The sequence below is a fragment of the Lagopus muta genome, chromosome 28 (genome assembly GCF_023343835.1).
Source record: "Lagopus muta isolate bLagMut1 chromosome 28, bLagMut1 primary, whole genome shotgun sequence".
Taxonomy (NCBI): Eukaryota; Metazoa; Chordata; class Aves; order Galliformes; family Phasianidae; genus Lagopus; species Lagopus muta.
In genome coordinates, this window is record NC_064460.1 from 2,265,958 (window position 1) to 2,284,261 (window position 18,304).

Here is an 18,304-nt window from a genome sequence, read left to right on the forward strand (position 1 = left end):
CAAACATTCAAATCTGAAACACACACACAGTCATTTTACAGCATTAACAAGTGCTTTCTCTCAGATCGTTGGTATTCAACACTATTAGTCACAGCAGTAGGATCCCACTACTTAACATCAAAGCAACAAAATTATTAATTTTTATCCAGCCTCAAATTATGGTGCAACACCAGTCATTTCACTTTCAGGAACTCCCACCAAATTCCAAAAGCATATTTGACAAAGAGATAGGAGGCACAGTCAGCGAACAGCTAATAAACAAATCACTCTTAGTTTTGCTTTTTCACTTCTTTTAAGCCTGCCTAGTGGGAATCCAGGCAAAGACATCAACAGTCATCTGTGCTTTGCCAAATATCCTTAAGCCTGCTTTGCACATGGTCATTCAGAATAACCCCATCAGAAACAGAGTCCCAGGAAAGCAGAGCTGTGCTCCAGCTGACAGCACGCCGTGCCAGGACTGCTGCTCTGTGCAGGGACGAGGCCGCCTGCGCCGCGCTGAAGAGTGCTCCCTGTTCAAGTTGGCTGCAAGCATGGGAAACCCAACCCAAAGAACAGAAGAAAATGCACTGGGCAGCATGGCACAGCAGCGGGCCTCAGCCCTGCGCTCAGTGCGGGCAGTGTTAAGCTTTCAGCTCTGTTTACATCAGCAAGCCTGGCTTCTTGAGGAATTTCACTGCTAAGGAAACCATGTTGGCATGTCACCAGCGAGCCTAAGAAAACCCATTATACTGTCAGCTGCAATGCTCTTTACAAGAAAGATCATGCAAGGAGCAACTTCTGTTCGGGCTCTTTTGGCGTGTGAGGAGTCAAAGCGTCTGCCTCAGAAGCACTTTGTTCAGATGCTGGATAGCAGGATGTGGAAAGATCCTCCCGACGTGAGCACCTTTAAGCAGTGTGGAAGATCCCAGCCCTGGGCAGTGCAGGGTCCTGCAGCACACAGCACACACAGCACGCTCTGGCTCAGCCCAGGAGCTGAGAACCTCCAGAAGTTTTATAGCAATGCTACTGAATGTAAATACTTCAATGGGAATTAAGCAGTGCTCCCAGCATACCGATTGCTCCTGTCTGATTCTGCACACAAATAAAAACTGCATTCAATTTTTGGTACAAAATACCCAAGTAGAAAAAAACCAAACATGTTATTATCATAAGGGAAGGAATAGCCCAGCTCAATTTGCTGGCCTTGTAATGCAGGATGCTGCAACACTCAGACCAATTACAACATGTATTTCTGTTGCTCCAAAATGACAGGAGCACACCGGCTGTGTTTTTCATGCCTTGCACCAGAACGACACCACTGTCACAGTGTATTTTCACAAAACTGAAGGCAAATTCTCTTTCTGCAACACCAGTGGACCCTGAACCCAAACAAACAGGCTTAGCAGCACGGAAGATCCCATTCAACAAGCTATCTCCAGAATCACAATCCCTGCTCACAGCACATTTCCCTACCGGGGCCTCTTTAAGGGTGCAGCATCTCCTTTTCCAATTTCAATAAACTGAATTCTCAAATGTCTTTCCTACAGAGGGAAGGAAGTATGGAGAAATCAGTAAGATTATTTAAGAGCATGCAGTCAGCAACTTGCCAAAAAAAGAAAGGAACACAAACAAAATGAATGAAAGAGCACACAGAAAAGATACTGCAGTCACTGACGTGGTTTTAGACAAAATTTTTGATAGAAAATTATTTTACTGTAAAGAATTCCTGTATTTATATTCCCAAACACTATGTGTTTATCACCAAATGTGTCACTGTGGCCTCGTTAAAAAGTCATTCCTGAGACTGCAGTTTCCTACCAAACATTCACATAAGGAAAATTCACAGGAGAAAACTTCCAGCTTGCTGATTTCTCATTAGTGAAAAATAAAGGAGGAGATGACAACGAAGTAATCACGAAACAAATGACTCCAAACCACCTTGTGTGAGGTTCTCAGTGAGCAGGGAATAGAGGCACTCCATCAAACAAGGAACAGAGGATAACACAGAGCTTTGGACAATCACTGCTTTGTTCGCACAACAAATAATGAAAGCCTCCCCAGCAGCCCCATAGCGAGGCTGAGAAAACATCTCATCTGAATTCCTCCCGGCTCTACCTACGCCACCAGAGCTCCTCGGAAGGCAGAGTCACTCAGGACTGGCAGCACTCAGCTCCTCTCGGGAAGGGACGCTTCTCACAGCAGCATTGGGGAGGATCCAAGACCTTCCTGCTGGAGGAGCAAAGCTATCACCACCAGACTCACCAGCACGCAATCATCTCACCGACCAAAGAGCAAATTGGGCAGCTTCCAACCGCACGGCCTCCACTTTAGGGGACTGCAAAAAACAGGGACCGGCCCCAACACAATATATATGACACGTGTAATATTAATGAGTCGGCCTTGAACTACACACAGGAGCTGAATATCAATGGAAAGGGAAGCGTGTTTTACACCTGGCACCCAGCGCATCACAGCAGAAAGGCAACACTGCTTGGCTGGATAAGCAAACACCTCAACACAACTGCTCTCCAAACTGCTCTGATGCTCCTGCACCCTCTTCCCATGAAGGCCAAACATTTGATACAGTGGAAATACACTCATTGAGATTTATTTGTAATAAAATGGGAAGAAAAACAAACACATTCTCCTGGAAATGACACAGCTTTCGGTAGGTAAATTAAAGCTCCTGTTAGTAAATTCCGTGTTAAAGAATCAAAGGACAGTGCTAGCTATAAACAAATACTTTAAACAACAGATCCACTGATCCAGCCAACTGGGAAGAAACATGAGCTGGTAAACAAAAGCGTGCTCTGCAGAAACCAGAATGCTGACTGCTTTCCCTTCGTTGTTTGCAGCCTGAACCACCAGCAGCAGATTGCGGGATGCTCAGAGTGGGGCTCAGTCATGGCTCTGGGTGCTGTCAGCTCTAATGCACAAAGCCCTCTGCAGCTCTGATGAAGAACTTAATGAGCACGATGCAAAAACCACCACGAGCTTCTGTACCACAGGTAGTTGCAAAGAGTGGAGAAAAATAACAATAAAGATCAATCTCTAAACTGCTTCCAAGTGTTTCCCTGCTCCAAAAGGAAACCAACCCGAACGAGCGCTGCTCTCACATCCTGTGCTCCTCATGTGAAGAAAATATCTTGAATTTGAAAGACAAAACTCAATTTCTAAGAACAGGTAGAAATGTCATAGTGTATTTGTGCTAACGAGGTTCAGTCTGTCCACAAGCAAAATGTATCATTAAAATGCTGGGTAAAAAATGTGTAAATAAGTGCATCTCAGCAAAAGCCAAGTGCTTCCTTGTCACCGAACACAGCCTGCTTTCATGAAAGCAATGCAGGCTCAGTTTGAATGCTGGGAAGGCACCACACTGCACAGGGACTGTTGCTCACCTGTGGTTTTCTCTTGCAGAGCCATTGCAGATCAGCCCTCATGGCAAGGAGGAGTTATGGCTGGGATGTGAGCAGTACCTGCTTGGCTGGGCTCGAGCTGCAGGGAAGGGAGAAGTGCCGGATCTGTTCTGTGGCTGCTTATGGCAGAGCTGCTTACAGAACAGGACAAACTTCTTGAAACTTTTTTTCAAGTCATAAATCGAAATGAATAAAACCACATTCCATATTGTAAGTTCATCAGAGCGCTCTCTCAAGTTGTCCTCACATACAACCACCACAGGGAAGAAAGCCTAAATCTGCTAAAAGCTTTAAAAAGCCTTAAATTAAATATTAATATTCTGAAAGGGATGAAGCAGCACAAAAACACAAGGCTCCTCACCACTCCAGTTCTGCAGAGCCCAGAGCTAGAGATGAAAGGTTTCTTGCAAACAGGGATGCACTTCTTTTTTCCCAAATTTTATTTAAAACATGCTAGATGGGATTATGAACTAAAAAAAAACCAAAACAAAACACCAAAAAAACAAGCTGCAGCTGTACATGTTGATAACTGAGAGCTGCCTGACAAAGCACCAAGCAGCGCACTGAGGACTAACAGCAGCTAATTGTTATGTCAGTTAATGAAAAGCAGAGCTGAACGGTTATCAGTACCGGGTTGACCTTATGGGTCTGTTTGCCATGTTGAAGATAAAGTTAGAACCCTTCCCTCCCAAATTCCACTTTTGATGCTTAATCACATTCAGTCATCTCCAAGCCACGCACCTCAAGAGGGAAATGCATTAAAAGAAATGGATTCAGCTTGATTTCAAACTGTTGCTTTGACTTGGTCTCACTAACCTCAGGAAAGACATTTCCATGAAGAGCTCCTCTGGCAGCCCTGCTGCCCCGTTGGGCATTTCCTTGAGATGTTCCTTTGTGTCTTTCAGCTACACAGGGAGCTCTCTCCTGTTCCCTCTGCTTTAAGGATGCTGGCTGATCAGGTGTTAATAGCAACCTGGAGCAACTTGCAAAAAGCTCCCAAAAAATCTAATGGAGTGATGACATCAATTATTTCATTTTAATGACAGACTGTATGTTAATTTTTCATTCTGCAACAAATTTAATGCAGGGTGATTGTGCAGTTTCCCTCAGCAACAGCCAATCTCCCTTAAGTCAGAAGCACCACTTTAAGTAATGAACAGAACCCTTTGTTTACCACTAGCTTTCATTCTAACAGTATTAGCCTGGTTTTCTTACTATGTGAAACGTGTAAGCCCTCCAAGTTACTCATCTAAAACTGAAACCTGGAAGTGTGAGCTCCAGTTTTCACAGGAAGAAAGCCTGCAGGGCTAACTCTCTAGGTAGGGGTATAAAGATATTTAAGAACATACAACCCTAAGGTGTCTAGAAAGCAAACAAACAAAAGAAACTGGGCTAAATTAAGTTTAGTGCCAGAAAAAAGCAAGTCTAATTTAACACCCTCTGCAATTCTTATCTTAGCAAGGACACAGAGGTCTCTGATCCCCATTTAAAAACACCTGATGGAAGGTAGAACTGCATGCGGGTACACAAGGCAAAACTGCAGATGTTTGGCAAAGCTGCTGGTTCAGCTCCACAGCACGACCTCGGCACGGTTATCTGATGGCCGTGGCCCAATTCCACCTCTACTCTGGCTGGCTGAAAGGCAGGGACTTTCCAGGCCTCTCCCTCTAACTTCGTAACTGCGGGAGCCCTCCCCATTCTCAGGCCTGGCAGTTTTACACAGCACTGCGGTCTGCCCATCTGAGGACCATCCCAATTGCGGCCCTGCTGCACTGGCATACAGTTCACCCCAGTGTCCGTGTTCCAGTGTGACTCATTATCCCTTTCCAGCGTACTCTGCACAATTCTGAGCAGCAGCTTGGTGAGATCCTCCACCACTGCTCATGTTCACTCCCAGCCTTACGCTCGAAGAGATCAGAATCTAACACTTGCACTTTAGTTTTTCTGCAATTGATGACAACATAAAAAGTACTTGCATTAACCATCTCTTACTACACCTAATGGAGCCGTAATCACCAGGTATCAGCCATTTCAAAGAGCACTAAAATGTTTATTAAACCGGTCTGTCAATGTAATAATGTTAACAGGAAGACACTTGTACCTTTTTGATAAAACACTACATTTGCAGCAGGCCTTGCTTTCAACTGCAAACATAATGGCTGTTTTAATAGCAGTCTGAAGCACCACTGACTATTCCACAGTTTGGAGGTGGGAGCGGGAAGGGCTGAGGCCGTGCTGACAGCAGGAATTTAAGGCAAGACAATTTGCCTGGAAAGAAACTGAGGTCCAAGGAGAAAGTCTGCAATGAAGCAAAACCTCTGAAAAAGGTGGAACGTAGACAACAGGCATTTGGAACAGTTTTGGATTGCTGCCCTCCAATTTGTTCAGTAAGACCGGCCTGCTGGCTCCATAAGTTTATATAAGTAAAATCTGTAAAAGAAAAATAATGATATTTGGGAAATAAAGCAATTACTTCCCTTCATTATGCCTTACGCAAGAGGATATTTTTTTCTTAAGTATTTGGCATTCTAGAAGCACAAACCAGTACAGCAGATAAAACACAAACAAAATCAGTTCCTTGCCTTAGATGCTCCCACCAAACACCATGCTGGCTGTCTCAGCCAATCTGCAGTACCCAAAAAAAGCCCTTGCAGGCAGCAGTACTTCAGACACTCTGCCCAGAAATTCCCTGTTGCCCTAATTCTGCACAGGACGATGCAACACAACTCCTGGAGCTGGAGGTCACACTCAGTGACCACAGACAGAGGCTGTGCTCACAACATGATACCTTCACTGCAGCTCCCTGCGGCACGCCGCCCATACCGACTGTTCTGTGAGCAGATACCACTGAATACTTCATGCTGAAAGCTTGAAAAGGGAGAAGAGTCAGCCTAGAAACGCAGCTTGCAGGAGCCAACCTCAGCTCCTGCAGTGCAGCGGAGCAGTGATGCGATGTGACTGCTGGAACAGCTACACATGACACTAAAACCTTCCTTCCAAGCAGAGAAAAGGGAAACAGCGGAGCAGTGCGGATTTCAAAGTGTGTCCATTTCTAATTTGCTTAGTTTCACTGCTTAAAATTGAAGTTTATTTTGAGAGCGGAGTTTTTATCTTCCTCTTTCCCCCTTCTTTTTTTTTTTAAGGACATAGCAAATCAAGAAGTAGGAATGTATCACCAGGAGAAAGCAGCCATCAGAGGCACACAGCAGCCCTGCCTGCTGCAGGCATCCCCATCCCTGTGACCAGGACACAATCACAGCCAGGCTCGGGGCAGTTCAATAGCAGACCAGTTCTGCCAGTGCTTTTGCTCAGAAGATCCTTCCCTCACGGCTCATTTTCATCAGAAGGGTTAAGTGCTGCACTGACAGACCCACTGGATGAAAACTGAGAATTAAGGACGAGATCCTAGCATTCAAACAACAACCAGGGTCCAAAAAGCTAATGTAGACTGGCATGCAAAAGTGTGCAATCATTTCCATGCGGCTGCCTTCATCTTCTTTACATATGAGGCCAAGAAAGCCCCTGGGGCTGTACTAGTGCCTAAATGGGAGCAGGTTTCCTTTGGTCTCTAACAAAGGCTTTAAGCAATGGGCAAGCTGCCCTGGCCTAGCTGCCTTCTTCCTTTTCGCATATGCCTCCATCCACAGATAAAACGCAGGACGGCTCTGAATTCAGACAATCAGAGGTGAAGGATATCACAGGAAACCCAAGTCAGCTTTTCCCCTCCATGAGCTAACTCCCTGGAACAACCAGCACAGTCCCTTTCGTTTGCGTATCTAACAGCATGTAACACTTAAACAGCAGACGGTATGTTCAAAGCTCAAGCATCAACTGGTTTAGTGAGTCAAGGAGAGAGATGCTGTCTGCAATTGCTTGGGGCAGAATGTGCTGAAGGAGCAGAAATCTACCTTTCAGCTGGGATTCCATGAAACAGCTTCAAACAATCCCTTCAAAACATGGAAACAACCCAACAACTGCAGGCTTGCCCCAATGCAACAATAACTTTTGGAGACTTTTCGTCACACTTCACCCACAGAAAATGGAAGCTACTCTAAAATAGCTGTTCTTGAAAGCAGAACTGCAGAAAAAGCAATCTTACGTTGCCCAAATCTCTCTGCTTCACTAGTTCCTTTCGTTCTTCTCTCTTGGACTGCTCTGCAGGCTGTTCTCTCCTATGTCAAATATTCAAAAGGAATACTACTCATTTTTTGAGGCTGTCAGCTCCCATGGCTGGACCCACACGACCGAAGCCGTCACCACATGGTAAAAGCGGCACAAAGCAGCAAGCACACCCCGAGCTGCTGCCATAACCTGCAGCCAAACTCACTTCTAACAGCAGACTACTTACTCCTTCCCCAGTTCCCCATGCCAAGCCTTCGCTTTTATCCTCCTGCCCAAATATTTCTGTCCCGGCTGGAAGAGGAGCACAGCCTGCAGTGCTGCGCGATGTCTGCGTCCCTTTCACACCATTTTACAGTTCACAGGAAGCTGTTCTGGGGTGTTAAGGAAAAGAATAGAAATAGAATAATTCTCCTAAGAGAACAGGCGAAGCTATGGCATCTTGTGTGGCACTGGAATGCTTCCATTATTTGGAAGGGATTGTTTGAAGCAGTTCCACAGATTCCTAGTTGGAAGCTGACTGGTGGTTGGAGCTGGATGATCTCTGAGGTCTCTCCCAACCCGTGCCATTCTATGATTCCATGATTTCTGCTCCTTCAGCACATTCTGACCACCAGCCTCTGCTTTACTTGCTGCTTCCCTCCCCCAAGCCTTTGCTGCATCCATTTCAGTCCATAGAACATGGAAAGAAAATCACTGCCTCTGTCACTGGAGAAGAGGGAGCCCCTGTGACCAAAGCCCTGAAGAGCTGTCAGGACACGAACCTTTGTTTCCATGTGGCTTTCTTCCTCAACTTTAAAACAAGAAATTACCTTTTCACTCCAGGGAAATACCGGGGCTGAATATCATGAGCTATCACACTGCAGCACTGATAAACTGAAAAAGATTACTGCAGGTAAGCACATATGTGACAAATATGTGACAACTCCTTTGGGCTGGAGGATGTTTCACAGCCCCTTATAAACCCAGAGGACAGCAGTCAGTACAAAAGAACAATGTGAACAGTACATGTCTGGACAAAAACCAACAACCCAACCCTAACCTCCCCTAAAAAGCCCCGGAAGTGGTGACAGCCACCCTTGGCAGACAGGGCTTTGGGCCCTGGAAGGAGCTGCAATAGCAGGATGAGAATGTGAGCTGAGGAGAAAGGGTTCAGCTTTCTTAATTTTCATTCAGATTTCTTTAAAATCAACTTATCCACTATGGAAGCTCGAAGGATATGAGCTATTAAGTCAGTAATCACTTTGGAAGACACATGGCAGTAACCACAATACATCAAATATGACTCTGCTAGATCCAAACATCTCTCTTTACACCTCCCATGCTCCCACGAGATGCACCAAAAGCGCTTTACTGAGACTCCACACAGGGAATAACCTTTGGATACACAAAAGCCAAAGGGGAATTACATCTTCCTGTTTGCTGCTGGTTTTTTTTTCTTTCCAAAGGCCTACAGCAACAAAAGAACTGCACTGAGAGCCCTCGACAGCAACAGAGCACTTCTGAGATTCTGGATCTTCCCGATTTGGGGGAACAACGACAGCGAACTTGCTGTGCTCAGCCATCTCTGTCTGCGCTCAAAGTGACCAAAGCAACTTTCTTAAGTATTTCACACTCCTGGTGAGCAGCCTTACGCCATTTTTAGATGCTGCAATTTTAAACACGACTTAACAAGTAAAGTGTATCAAACACAGGAATGGCCAGGCAGAACAGCAGTGTTTGTTCAAGGTTTCTAGGTGTGGCAGCAGCCAAGACATAATAGGATTATTTATATCTGACTCATTTGCTTTTTCTTCACCCGCGATTCTCCTGCTTTTGGACTCAATTATTGACTTTTCTCCTACAAAAACAGGATATAAATACATACTTTTTTTCATTCGGGAAACTTTCAAGAGGGACTCAAGAACTTAAAGCAGAGAGGGGCAATTCCACAGATACAGACTGTACCAGTCAGCTCAGCCCAAACCACCACCATGGCCAGCAATGAATTTGACATTACCTGAGTGCAGAGGGACACTCTGTGTAGACATACAGCGCTTACCAGGCTGCATCTTTCCAGCTCTTACCAGGCTGCATCTTTCCAGCTCTTCCCTGGCCAGCCATCAGGCAGCTGGCTGCACAAAGCTGGGGCTGAGCTCTGCTCTGCTGCTGAGCTCTGCTCTGTGCATCCCGGCTTCCTGCCTCCAAACTGAAAACAACACTTCCCCCTTTTCACCGGAGCGATTTCCAATCCCACATTGTGTAAGCGTGGAGGTTTTTATTCTAATTACAATAAGAATTGTTTGCCTTTTTTTTTTTTTTTTTAATCCACAAGGGATCACTTAAAGTTTCTGTCCTAAGAATAAACACAGGTCTCAGTCTGAAAAAAAAAACCCAAACCATTGACACGAGTGCTCTGAGATCCACTTTTTGCTAACACCACACCTTCACTTTGTGCTGTCCAGTGCTTTCTTCAGGATTGCCAGTTAAATTTTAATAACCTTACGAAAATAATTCACAAATTTGGTTTACAACCAACATTTCGCTGCACACATGAATGAAGTAAATGGCTCAACTTCCTCTTTTTAGAAAAGGAAACACACATTCTTAAAAGCTTAATCAATTATCCCCTGCAGCTCACAGCTCCACAAAGCACACAGCTGAGACTTTGGGCTGTTGGTGGCAGAGAAGGGAACACGATGAGGTGGGATCCAATCCTGCTGCCAGAGGGAGATGTGGCTGTGGGGTGAGGGCACTGCACAGCACACACAGGAAGGAACCCGCTGAAGCAATTCACCCCACAGCACCCCTCTCCATCCAAAGGCACAAACGGAAGATGGAAGCTCTGTTTATTCCTCCACCAGAAGCAGGGAGGATCGAGGCACTCTTATCTCCGATCACCTGATGCTGCTCTCTCCAGCACAGGGTGAATAAGCAGTGCCTGGAATGTGCCGTGTCACTGCCAGCTCCTGGGAGGAGCGCTGCTGCTCCCTGCTCCCTGCTCCTGCCCACTGATGGTGCATGGCGTGGCAGGAGCTCAGCTGCTCAGCACGGAGCTCTAAGGGACACATCTCACCTTCTCAGAAAAGCAAAGAGTGACCTCTACAACCATTCCGCTTTGCTCATCGCTCCTTCTAGAAAGTGACCAGAAAACTTCAAAGCCTCTTCCCCTCCCCCAGGGTTTTTTTTGGCTGGGCAGCATATCTGTGTGATCACTGCTTCCAGAAGCACGTACAGCTCCCAGTGGGTAATTACAGGGAAAGGTGACGATGAAGACGTGACGAAGGGGGGGCAATGAAAGCACTGTTATCAGGAACCCCACAGTGACATATGTGCATTCATCACTGTTCTCAGCCAGGAGGTTACAGAATTTCCAGAAAAGGTGCTTCACATTTGAAAAGGTTCTTCATTTCAAACATCAGTCAGCACTCTAAATGAAAAGCTGATGCACTGAAGGTAGCACAGGTGAGACAGCAGCAACACAAAAGTTTCCTTAACACAGCCTCACCCAACCCTACCTTCCCCGGGAACCTGGAGCCACAGCTTGCTGCCATCTGTACAGCACCAGCCATCCTCCTGGCACTGCAGCTACTGAGAACAGGAAAAATTCATAGCAGAAAAACATTTCCCGTAATGAAATTCAGCAACAGACAGTGGAGTATGATGGGATCCATCAATTCCCAGCAGCACCTGCATTAGAGCTGCATGGCTGCAATGGCAGTGCTGCCTTCCCTCAGTGCAGGAGCTGCCAGGAGGCACAGGGACGAGGCACAGCCAACACTTCTTTCCCCTTTGCTGCTCAGAGAGAAATGTGTTATAGACTTACATGAGAGGAACAAAAGCACTGCTATTCCAAAGTACATACTCTTAATGCAGAATGAGTGTGTGTATTTCTAGATTGTAGCTAAGTCCTCTTTGCAATACGTGCTTCATTTCCAACAGCAGGAAGATTTTGTTCTCCACCTCCTTTATGACTAAGGTACAGTGGCAAAGGAGAGGAAAAGCATCCCAAACAATCCTTTTCCAGTGCTGCACTTTAGACCTGATGTCTGACATCAGTCCTGATCCCAGAGGCAAAATGGGAGCACTTTATCCACTAAGTCACCCAGCTCCCACGGCTACAGCCATCCGAAATGGAATGCATTATTCCTGCATTCAAACATATGTTTTTGAAGGCAGCCAGCCATCCAGCTGCCCTGAGAGAGATTACAGAAGACCTAATTTTATCAGGCTGGGATGCAACTCTCTTGGTTGCTGCTGCTCCCCAGGGACACGGAGCTGCTGGACGCAGGTTGTCTGACTGCTGGGGAACAATTCTGAGCCGCCCAGCTGCTGATCACTGCAGCAGTAACTCACATCCCAGGCTCCCAAACGCAGCACATGCCCTGCAGGCACCGTGGGCTCCCACCCCCAAGGAATTCACACAGTTCGTATCAGCACTTCTCAAGCTCAGAAGAATTAGAAAAAGTTGATGTTGGCAGAAGAGTTCTAAAACTTTAAGCAAGCCTTTTCTTTGCTCTCAGAAGTTACGCTAAATAAAACAAGGTGTTCATTCACTAGAGCCTAAAGCACAAGGCACTCTTCCATCGACTGTCTTTGGTACAAACATAACCTGTGTGTGCACACTGAGGTGTGCTGCAGACACATTCAGCTTTGAAGTTTGAAGGAAAAAAGTGCATGCTGATAGAAACGGGTGTTTTGCTCAAGAAAATAATGCAGGCAAGAGGAAAAAGCAGCAGTGGAGAGCGTTACTCAGAGTGAGGAATACAGGTGTGAGGCTTTGCCCAAGACTCGTAATCAAAATGTAATGGGAAAATTTGTGTAGCAGATGGAAGGCGGCCGCCCGCACAGCAGCCGTTAGCCATAAATCACCATTTCCCTCACACGTGGTGCAAATTTAACAATCTTCCATTCTAATTAATAGAATGAGGCACCCTGATGACTCTCCCCGACTTCATAAGGTCTAAGAAGAATGTTGGATTGAACCAACGTTAACTGAAGAACGCTTCAGTTCCACCACTCAACAGTGTCCCAAAAGGAGCTGAGCAGAGCACTGAGATCAGGAAATGCCTCTTGTAACTTCAACTTTCAAGCAGCTTCAAGAAAACCATGTGAAGAAATTATCTGGACATTATATTTGAGGCAAATCAAAACAGGAAAGTATTCCGCTTCTGCTTGCACCTCTGGGATGTCTCACCATTAGTTCACTCTTTGGCTCCAGAAACTTGCCACTGAATAAACATGATAAATCCAATGAATAGAAAGCTTCATGACAAAAACTAATTAGAGAGAGGGAATCCGGAAGGAACCCATCACCCCTTCTGACACAGCACCAATGAACTACAAACACACGGGGTCCTTTGCACGCCCACCTCTCCATGGAGCTCCAAGTGCTTTCCAGGCAGATGCAAGCCTGCCAGACCTGCAACCCGGCTGCACACAGCTCTGCTGCCATCCATCACATCTAGCCCTTAATGTTTCATGCTACAGAATTTAAAATAGGAAGCTGAAGCTCTACGACACCACAAGAAAACACCAGAGAGAGCTTTACTGCAGCTCTGTAAGGCTAACAGCTCCAATCAACACTTCCAGCCTAAGCATCCAACTGAAACTGCAAATAGCACCATTACTAAGAGCAAGCAGCATAAAGGCAACACAGGAATCATTGCTACCAGATGTCCCCTCCGCCCAGCTGAGGAAAACTGGTTGTAACTCCAGCAAGGCTTCAGAGAAGCAAGGGAGGAGGTGGAGGAGTGCCTTTAAAGCCTCTAATTTCCTCCTCTCCCCAAGGCAAAGGGTCAGAGCTGCAGCTTTTAAAAATAGCCCCAAACCCACACCTCATTTCCTAAGAATAGGAGCGACAACGCAACCAGATGCACATTCTTAAACTCTCCTAGTTGCTCTTTGTTATACTAACCTGGATGCTCCAAATATTTCTCTTGCACATTATAACCTGTTCCCGGTCACAACCATAGCGTTTAACTTTCTCCAAACCATTCATCACGCAGCACTGTGCTTTGACCATCTGCATGGTATAAATGGGATGTCCTCATGGACCTTCTGTTTCATGGACTGGGGACAATTCTGCCACCCTGCTCCTCTGCTGACGATGACTTGAGCTGTATTTCCTTCTGGCTATCACGCTCACACCACTTCTTTCCCTGCCATAAAGCTTAATACAATATCGTTAGAAATGAAGGCTCTTATCGGGATCTTGGCAGAGCCACATGAGGCAGGGATGAGCACCTCTGAATTTGTGTGAACAGCTCTTCACGATGTGCTCCAAAAGGATTTTTCTGCATTTCAAAGCACTGCCTCGGAACTGTACCTTTGTTGGCTGCATACGGAGAGGCTGTGCCAAAGCCATACACAGATTTCTCAGCAGATTTGGTACCCATCTGCTGTCAGTCCTGCAGGTAAATTAAAGAAGCAACATAAAAGCTTTCCCATTACCAGTTTTGCCTAATGCAGGACTTGTGGCTGCAATGCTGCATAAAAGCACAAAAACCACCTGTGAGTCTTGTTAGCTACAAGACAATCAGATCTGACTTGCTTGCGCTCATAAGCTCCTTTCAGCCTTTTCTCTGCTATAGTCATAGCTCCCTTCTAAACAATAGGGAGAAAACTGAAGTGAAACCTCTCTGCCCACTCAGCAAACTCCATGTAAGCAGACCTTCCTCCGCCAATTACTTTCTTTGGTTCTTCCCTAATCTACTTAGATTCCATAATTCATCTACTCCATCTATTAAAAATCCTCACCTACTTTGATGGGTGCCTGGCAATCTAAGAATGAAAAGTGAAAAGCACAGCTTTTGAGGGAAGAGAAAAACACCAGGATTCCTCAGGAATCTCTCAAGCCAAACAAAACAAAGACTCGACCCAATTGTTTGAGTCAACATGTTTTCTTCCAGTAAGGTTCTATCCTATTTGGCTGGCTTTCAGCCCCGGGTTTCAGCTGTTCTGCTGATACCACGTTTTCCACACCAGCCACCATCCCTTCTGCTTCTGGAAGTCCTTACACACGCTTCCTTCTGCCTCACTTCCCCGCTAAGAGACAATCAGCAGAGAAGGAACAAACACAGGTGCGCGGAGCCATTCACAGAAACACCCACACGAGTCACAAACCAGACAGCCAAATGGATGTTTAACCAGAAAAGTCAACAGAAACCACCTCCTTCTGTACATGAAGCAAGAGCGGTGATATGATAACGCTGTCACATAACCCAGAAAGGGCAAATCGTGCTCAGAGCCTGAACTGCAATCACAGGAATTCCTCCTTATTACTAGGCGGGGTTTTCCCCCTCCCCTTACCTCATACTTTCACAGATGTCACGAGCTGAAGTTCACTCCGCTCACATCCCTTTACTGCTTAAAAACAGACAGAAGCTGCAGTCAAACAAAAGCCAGCAGCCAAACCAGCCCTCCAGGAGAGCACTAAGCTGTCCTACTTCCAGCGCAGCAGCTCCAGTGCCACCACCACCCACACTGCAGCAAGGGCACAGATTTCACTGCGCAGCCACCTCAGACCACGCAGTGCGTAACACAAAGGTACAGAATGTGCTTAATTAGAACCTATGAATCCAGCAATACCAGAGTTTTTAGCACTGTTAACACAGCTGCAATGAGGTTAATATGAGAAGAGATGCTTAAGAACTGTCCCCAAAGCACCAGAGTGCCCGGACACCTCCATGCTGAGTGCTGCTGCTGGGCCGACATCTCAGACTGGACATGGAGGATCTCAGGTGCTCACCGAGCTCTGAGAGCAAAGCTGTTAGGGAGCACCCACAGCCACCATCACACACAGCTGGGGCTCAGCCCCAAAGGTGTAAAACTGAGCTCCTGCACTCAGAGAAATGTGAAACCGTTCATTTCTTTGAGCCTTATCAACAGTTTGGGCACTTTAAAGTTCGTATCCCTGCTTCTCCTCATCAAGCAGCAGCAGATGCAAGCACACAGCCAGCCCTTCCCATCATTACCGATGCATAATGTGGGTGTTACTGACAGATGAAAAAAAAGCACGAGAAAGAAAAAGAAACTGAAGTAAGAAAAGAAGGAAAGCATGAGTAATCAGTAGGTTCCAGGTTCCATGTAGCTCCATGACTTAATTCATTGCTTACATGCAGTTAATCATTCTCATTAGAGGCAATGACACTGATCCCTTCTGTAAAGAATCTCTCTGTAAAATGTGCTGTTCGAGGTTTGGATATAACACATTATAGGAGACACTGATCTCCTACCTCAGCTCATTTAGAAATAAACGAATTAAATGCAAATCAATCACTGAGGCCAAATAAGGACATGCAACAAAAGACTGAAAGAAATAAATGAAAACAATTTTGGTTAACGGAAAAAGAATTACTGCTTCCTGCAACACGTCCCGCTATGCTGCTGGAACACTTCAAGCTCCTCAGGAATGGCACTGCTGTTACTTCCAAGAAAGTCTCACAGCAGATCACTGCAAACGATGATTTCTACTTTAAGCATACACTAACCCAACCCTTCTGTTCCACTCCGCATTCTATTTGCAGCACCTTCCACAAGCACAGCGTCAGATAAGATTTGAATACTCTCTTTCCCCCATACTGTTACAGATTCCGCAAGCCATGAAGGTGAGTGGGGACACAGCCGCACACGAAGCCCACAGCATTTGTGCTCCCAGCTCACCTGCAGGGCAGCCCTCCTTCACACTGCTGCTCAGCACTCCCCGTGTGCGATCACCCATCGAGGCACAGCCATCTCCCAGCCCCTGTGTTAGGGGTGCTGAATTTGGGTCCCTGCAGGTCCTCTCCCATTCCCAAAGAGGGGCATAGAAACCCCAAGTGAAACATTCACGGAGCACACAAGAGCCAATCTGAGAAAACGAAGCTGCAGTTAGGAGGGGGGAAGGATCAAGTGCTCTTATCTGAGCGAGAGCTAATCAGTCACACAGCAAGCACCGCTGCCATTTTTAATAAAACCCTTCCATTCAATGTTGTTTACTATAAACAGCTCCATAGTTATACCAGTTCACAATGCACGCATTCACCTTCAAGTCCTTATGCTGAAGTCTCAAACCAGGGCGTGCTTTAAATGACATCACCCCGCTGACCCCCCGCTGCCTCACAGGTCCCGTCGGTTATCTCAGGGCCAAACACCATCAGCTGCACTCGAGGCCTTCTGACAGGAAAAGAGACTGGCACACAGAAACCCATCATACGCACGTTAAAACACCGCGGTAATGGATTTAGTGTTCACAGAATTACATAACACAGGAAACTTCGCTCCAAAGCATGGAAGTTGAAGCTGTTAGGAGCTTTGTAAAGATTAGCATGATGTCACAGCTGACCCTTCTACCAAAAGGACCTTAACAAGCTCAGCTCACAGTGCTGCATGCCAGCGGCTCAAAATAAAAGTCTTTCAGTATCACATGGAACAACTTGCAGAAAATAGAAGCAAATGTTTAAAAACGTTCAGCAAATTCTTCCAAAGCCCACCAATTACTTCTCATTTTATTTCTAGTGAGTGAAGAGGATGTTCTGCAGTTCTTTGTTAGCGTGGACTACCCCAAGCCAAACACCAGCTAGGGTTATCGCCTTCGTTAAATGTTTACAGAAAGTATTATCTGGAAAAAGTTGGATAAAAAAAAATCACACACACACACTCACAAAAGCCAACAGGCAGCACTAAGCCCAACTACAAACAGCCAGTGTTGAAAAGCACTACCACTGCCTTTCCATCCGGCAATACACCGAGCACTGCATACCAACACGGGAAGCTTGGAGAAGGAATTCAAATCTTTTACAGCTGTAAACAGTCTCCTTTATGTTCTGTACATTCTGGGACAACTTTGACAGCACAAAGACGATGGCAGTTCCATTTGTCGTCAATTTGTTAACGATGGGGGGGATTAATGCACCCCTGAGGTCTCTCCCGATAAGGCATTGCTGTGGCACCGAGCTGAGCGCCGATGGGCTCCTGGCAATGCACACCCAGAGCTCTGCAGCACTGTGAGCTCCAGGAAACAAAGACACGGCCGTGCAGAACGGGAAACAAACTCGGTAGGTTTTGTTCTCAGCAAAAAGTGCGCGCGTCGCCCTGATAACAGCTACGGAAAAGAACTCAGAGGCTGAAAGCGCATCCGGCTGCACGCTGCTTTTTACCCCAGGGCCCTTCGAGCCCCCGCAATGCTGTCAGTCCCTCCCACCCCACATCCACGGCCCGCACGGCGCCGAATTGAGGCCAAGGAAGGAGAGCGGCCCGCACAGCCCCCCGTTTCCTTACAAGGCTCCCCTTCTCCCCGCTCCCCTTTTTTTTCCCCGCACAAAGATGACCCCCATCCCCCCCAGGACCCCCAGCTATTTTTCTCCACACACAGAGCTACCCCCAGCCCTCCTCCTCACACACTTCTCCCTTGTCTTCCCCCCCTACACGTAAAGGACCCCTTCAGGGCCCGGCCCTCCTCCGGCTCCCGCTCCTCAGCCCTCCCACAAGGAGCCCCCCGGCCCCGAGGTTGGGTCGCGGCGCCCCGAGGGCGGGGCGGGGCGGTGCGGCTCCCGGCGCTGCTCACCTTCCGAGAGCTCCAGCTCCAGCTCGGCCAGCTGCTCGCGGACCTCGCGAGGCAACGAGGAGATACCCGCGGCCGCCGGCTCGGCCATGGCGGGAGTAGGAGAAGGTAAGGGGTAGGGAGAAAGGGAAGGGGAATAAAGGCGGGCCCGGCCGCCGAGCTCGGCGCGGCTCCGGCTCAGCGCCGGGGGCTGCGGGTCGCGGGCGCAGCGGGAGCGGCCGCCACCTCCGCCATGCTGGCTCCAGCGCCGCCCCAGCGCCGCGTCACA

At 47.0% G+C, this 18,304-nt stretch overlaps 1 protein-coding gene across 4 annotated transcripts in view; it reads right to left on the reverse strand.

Moving 5' to 3' along the window:
• The window catches only part of DIP2B (disco interacting protein 2 homolog B), a 60,968-nt gene extending 42,680 nt beyond the window's left edge, over positions 1–18,288 (reverse strand). For 3 of the 4 annotated variants that reach the window (XM_048928605.1, XM_048928603.1, XM_048928602.1), the window contains exon 1: positions 18,040–18,288. In XM_048928605.1, the coding sequence (XP_048784562.1) occupies positions 18,040–18,127 (88 nt within the window). In that variant the 5' untranslated portion in view covers positions 18,128–18,288. Of the gene's footprint in view, positions 1–16,157; positions 16,397–18,039 lie in introns of those variants that run through there. The other variant, XM_048928604.1, reaches the window with a different exon arrangement.
• Positions 18,289–18,304: the final 16 nt, after the last annotated feature.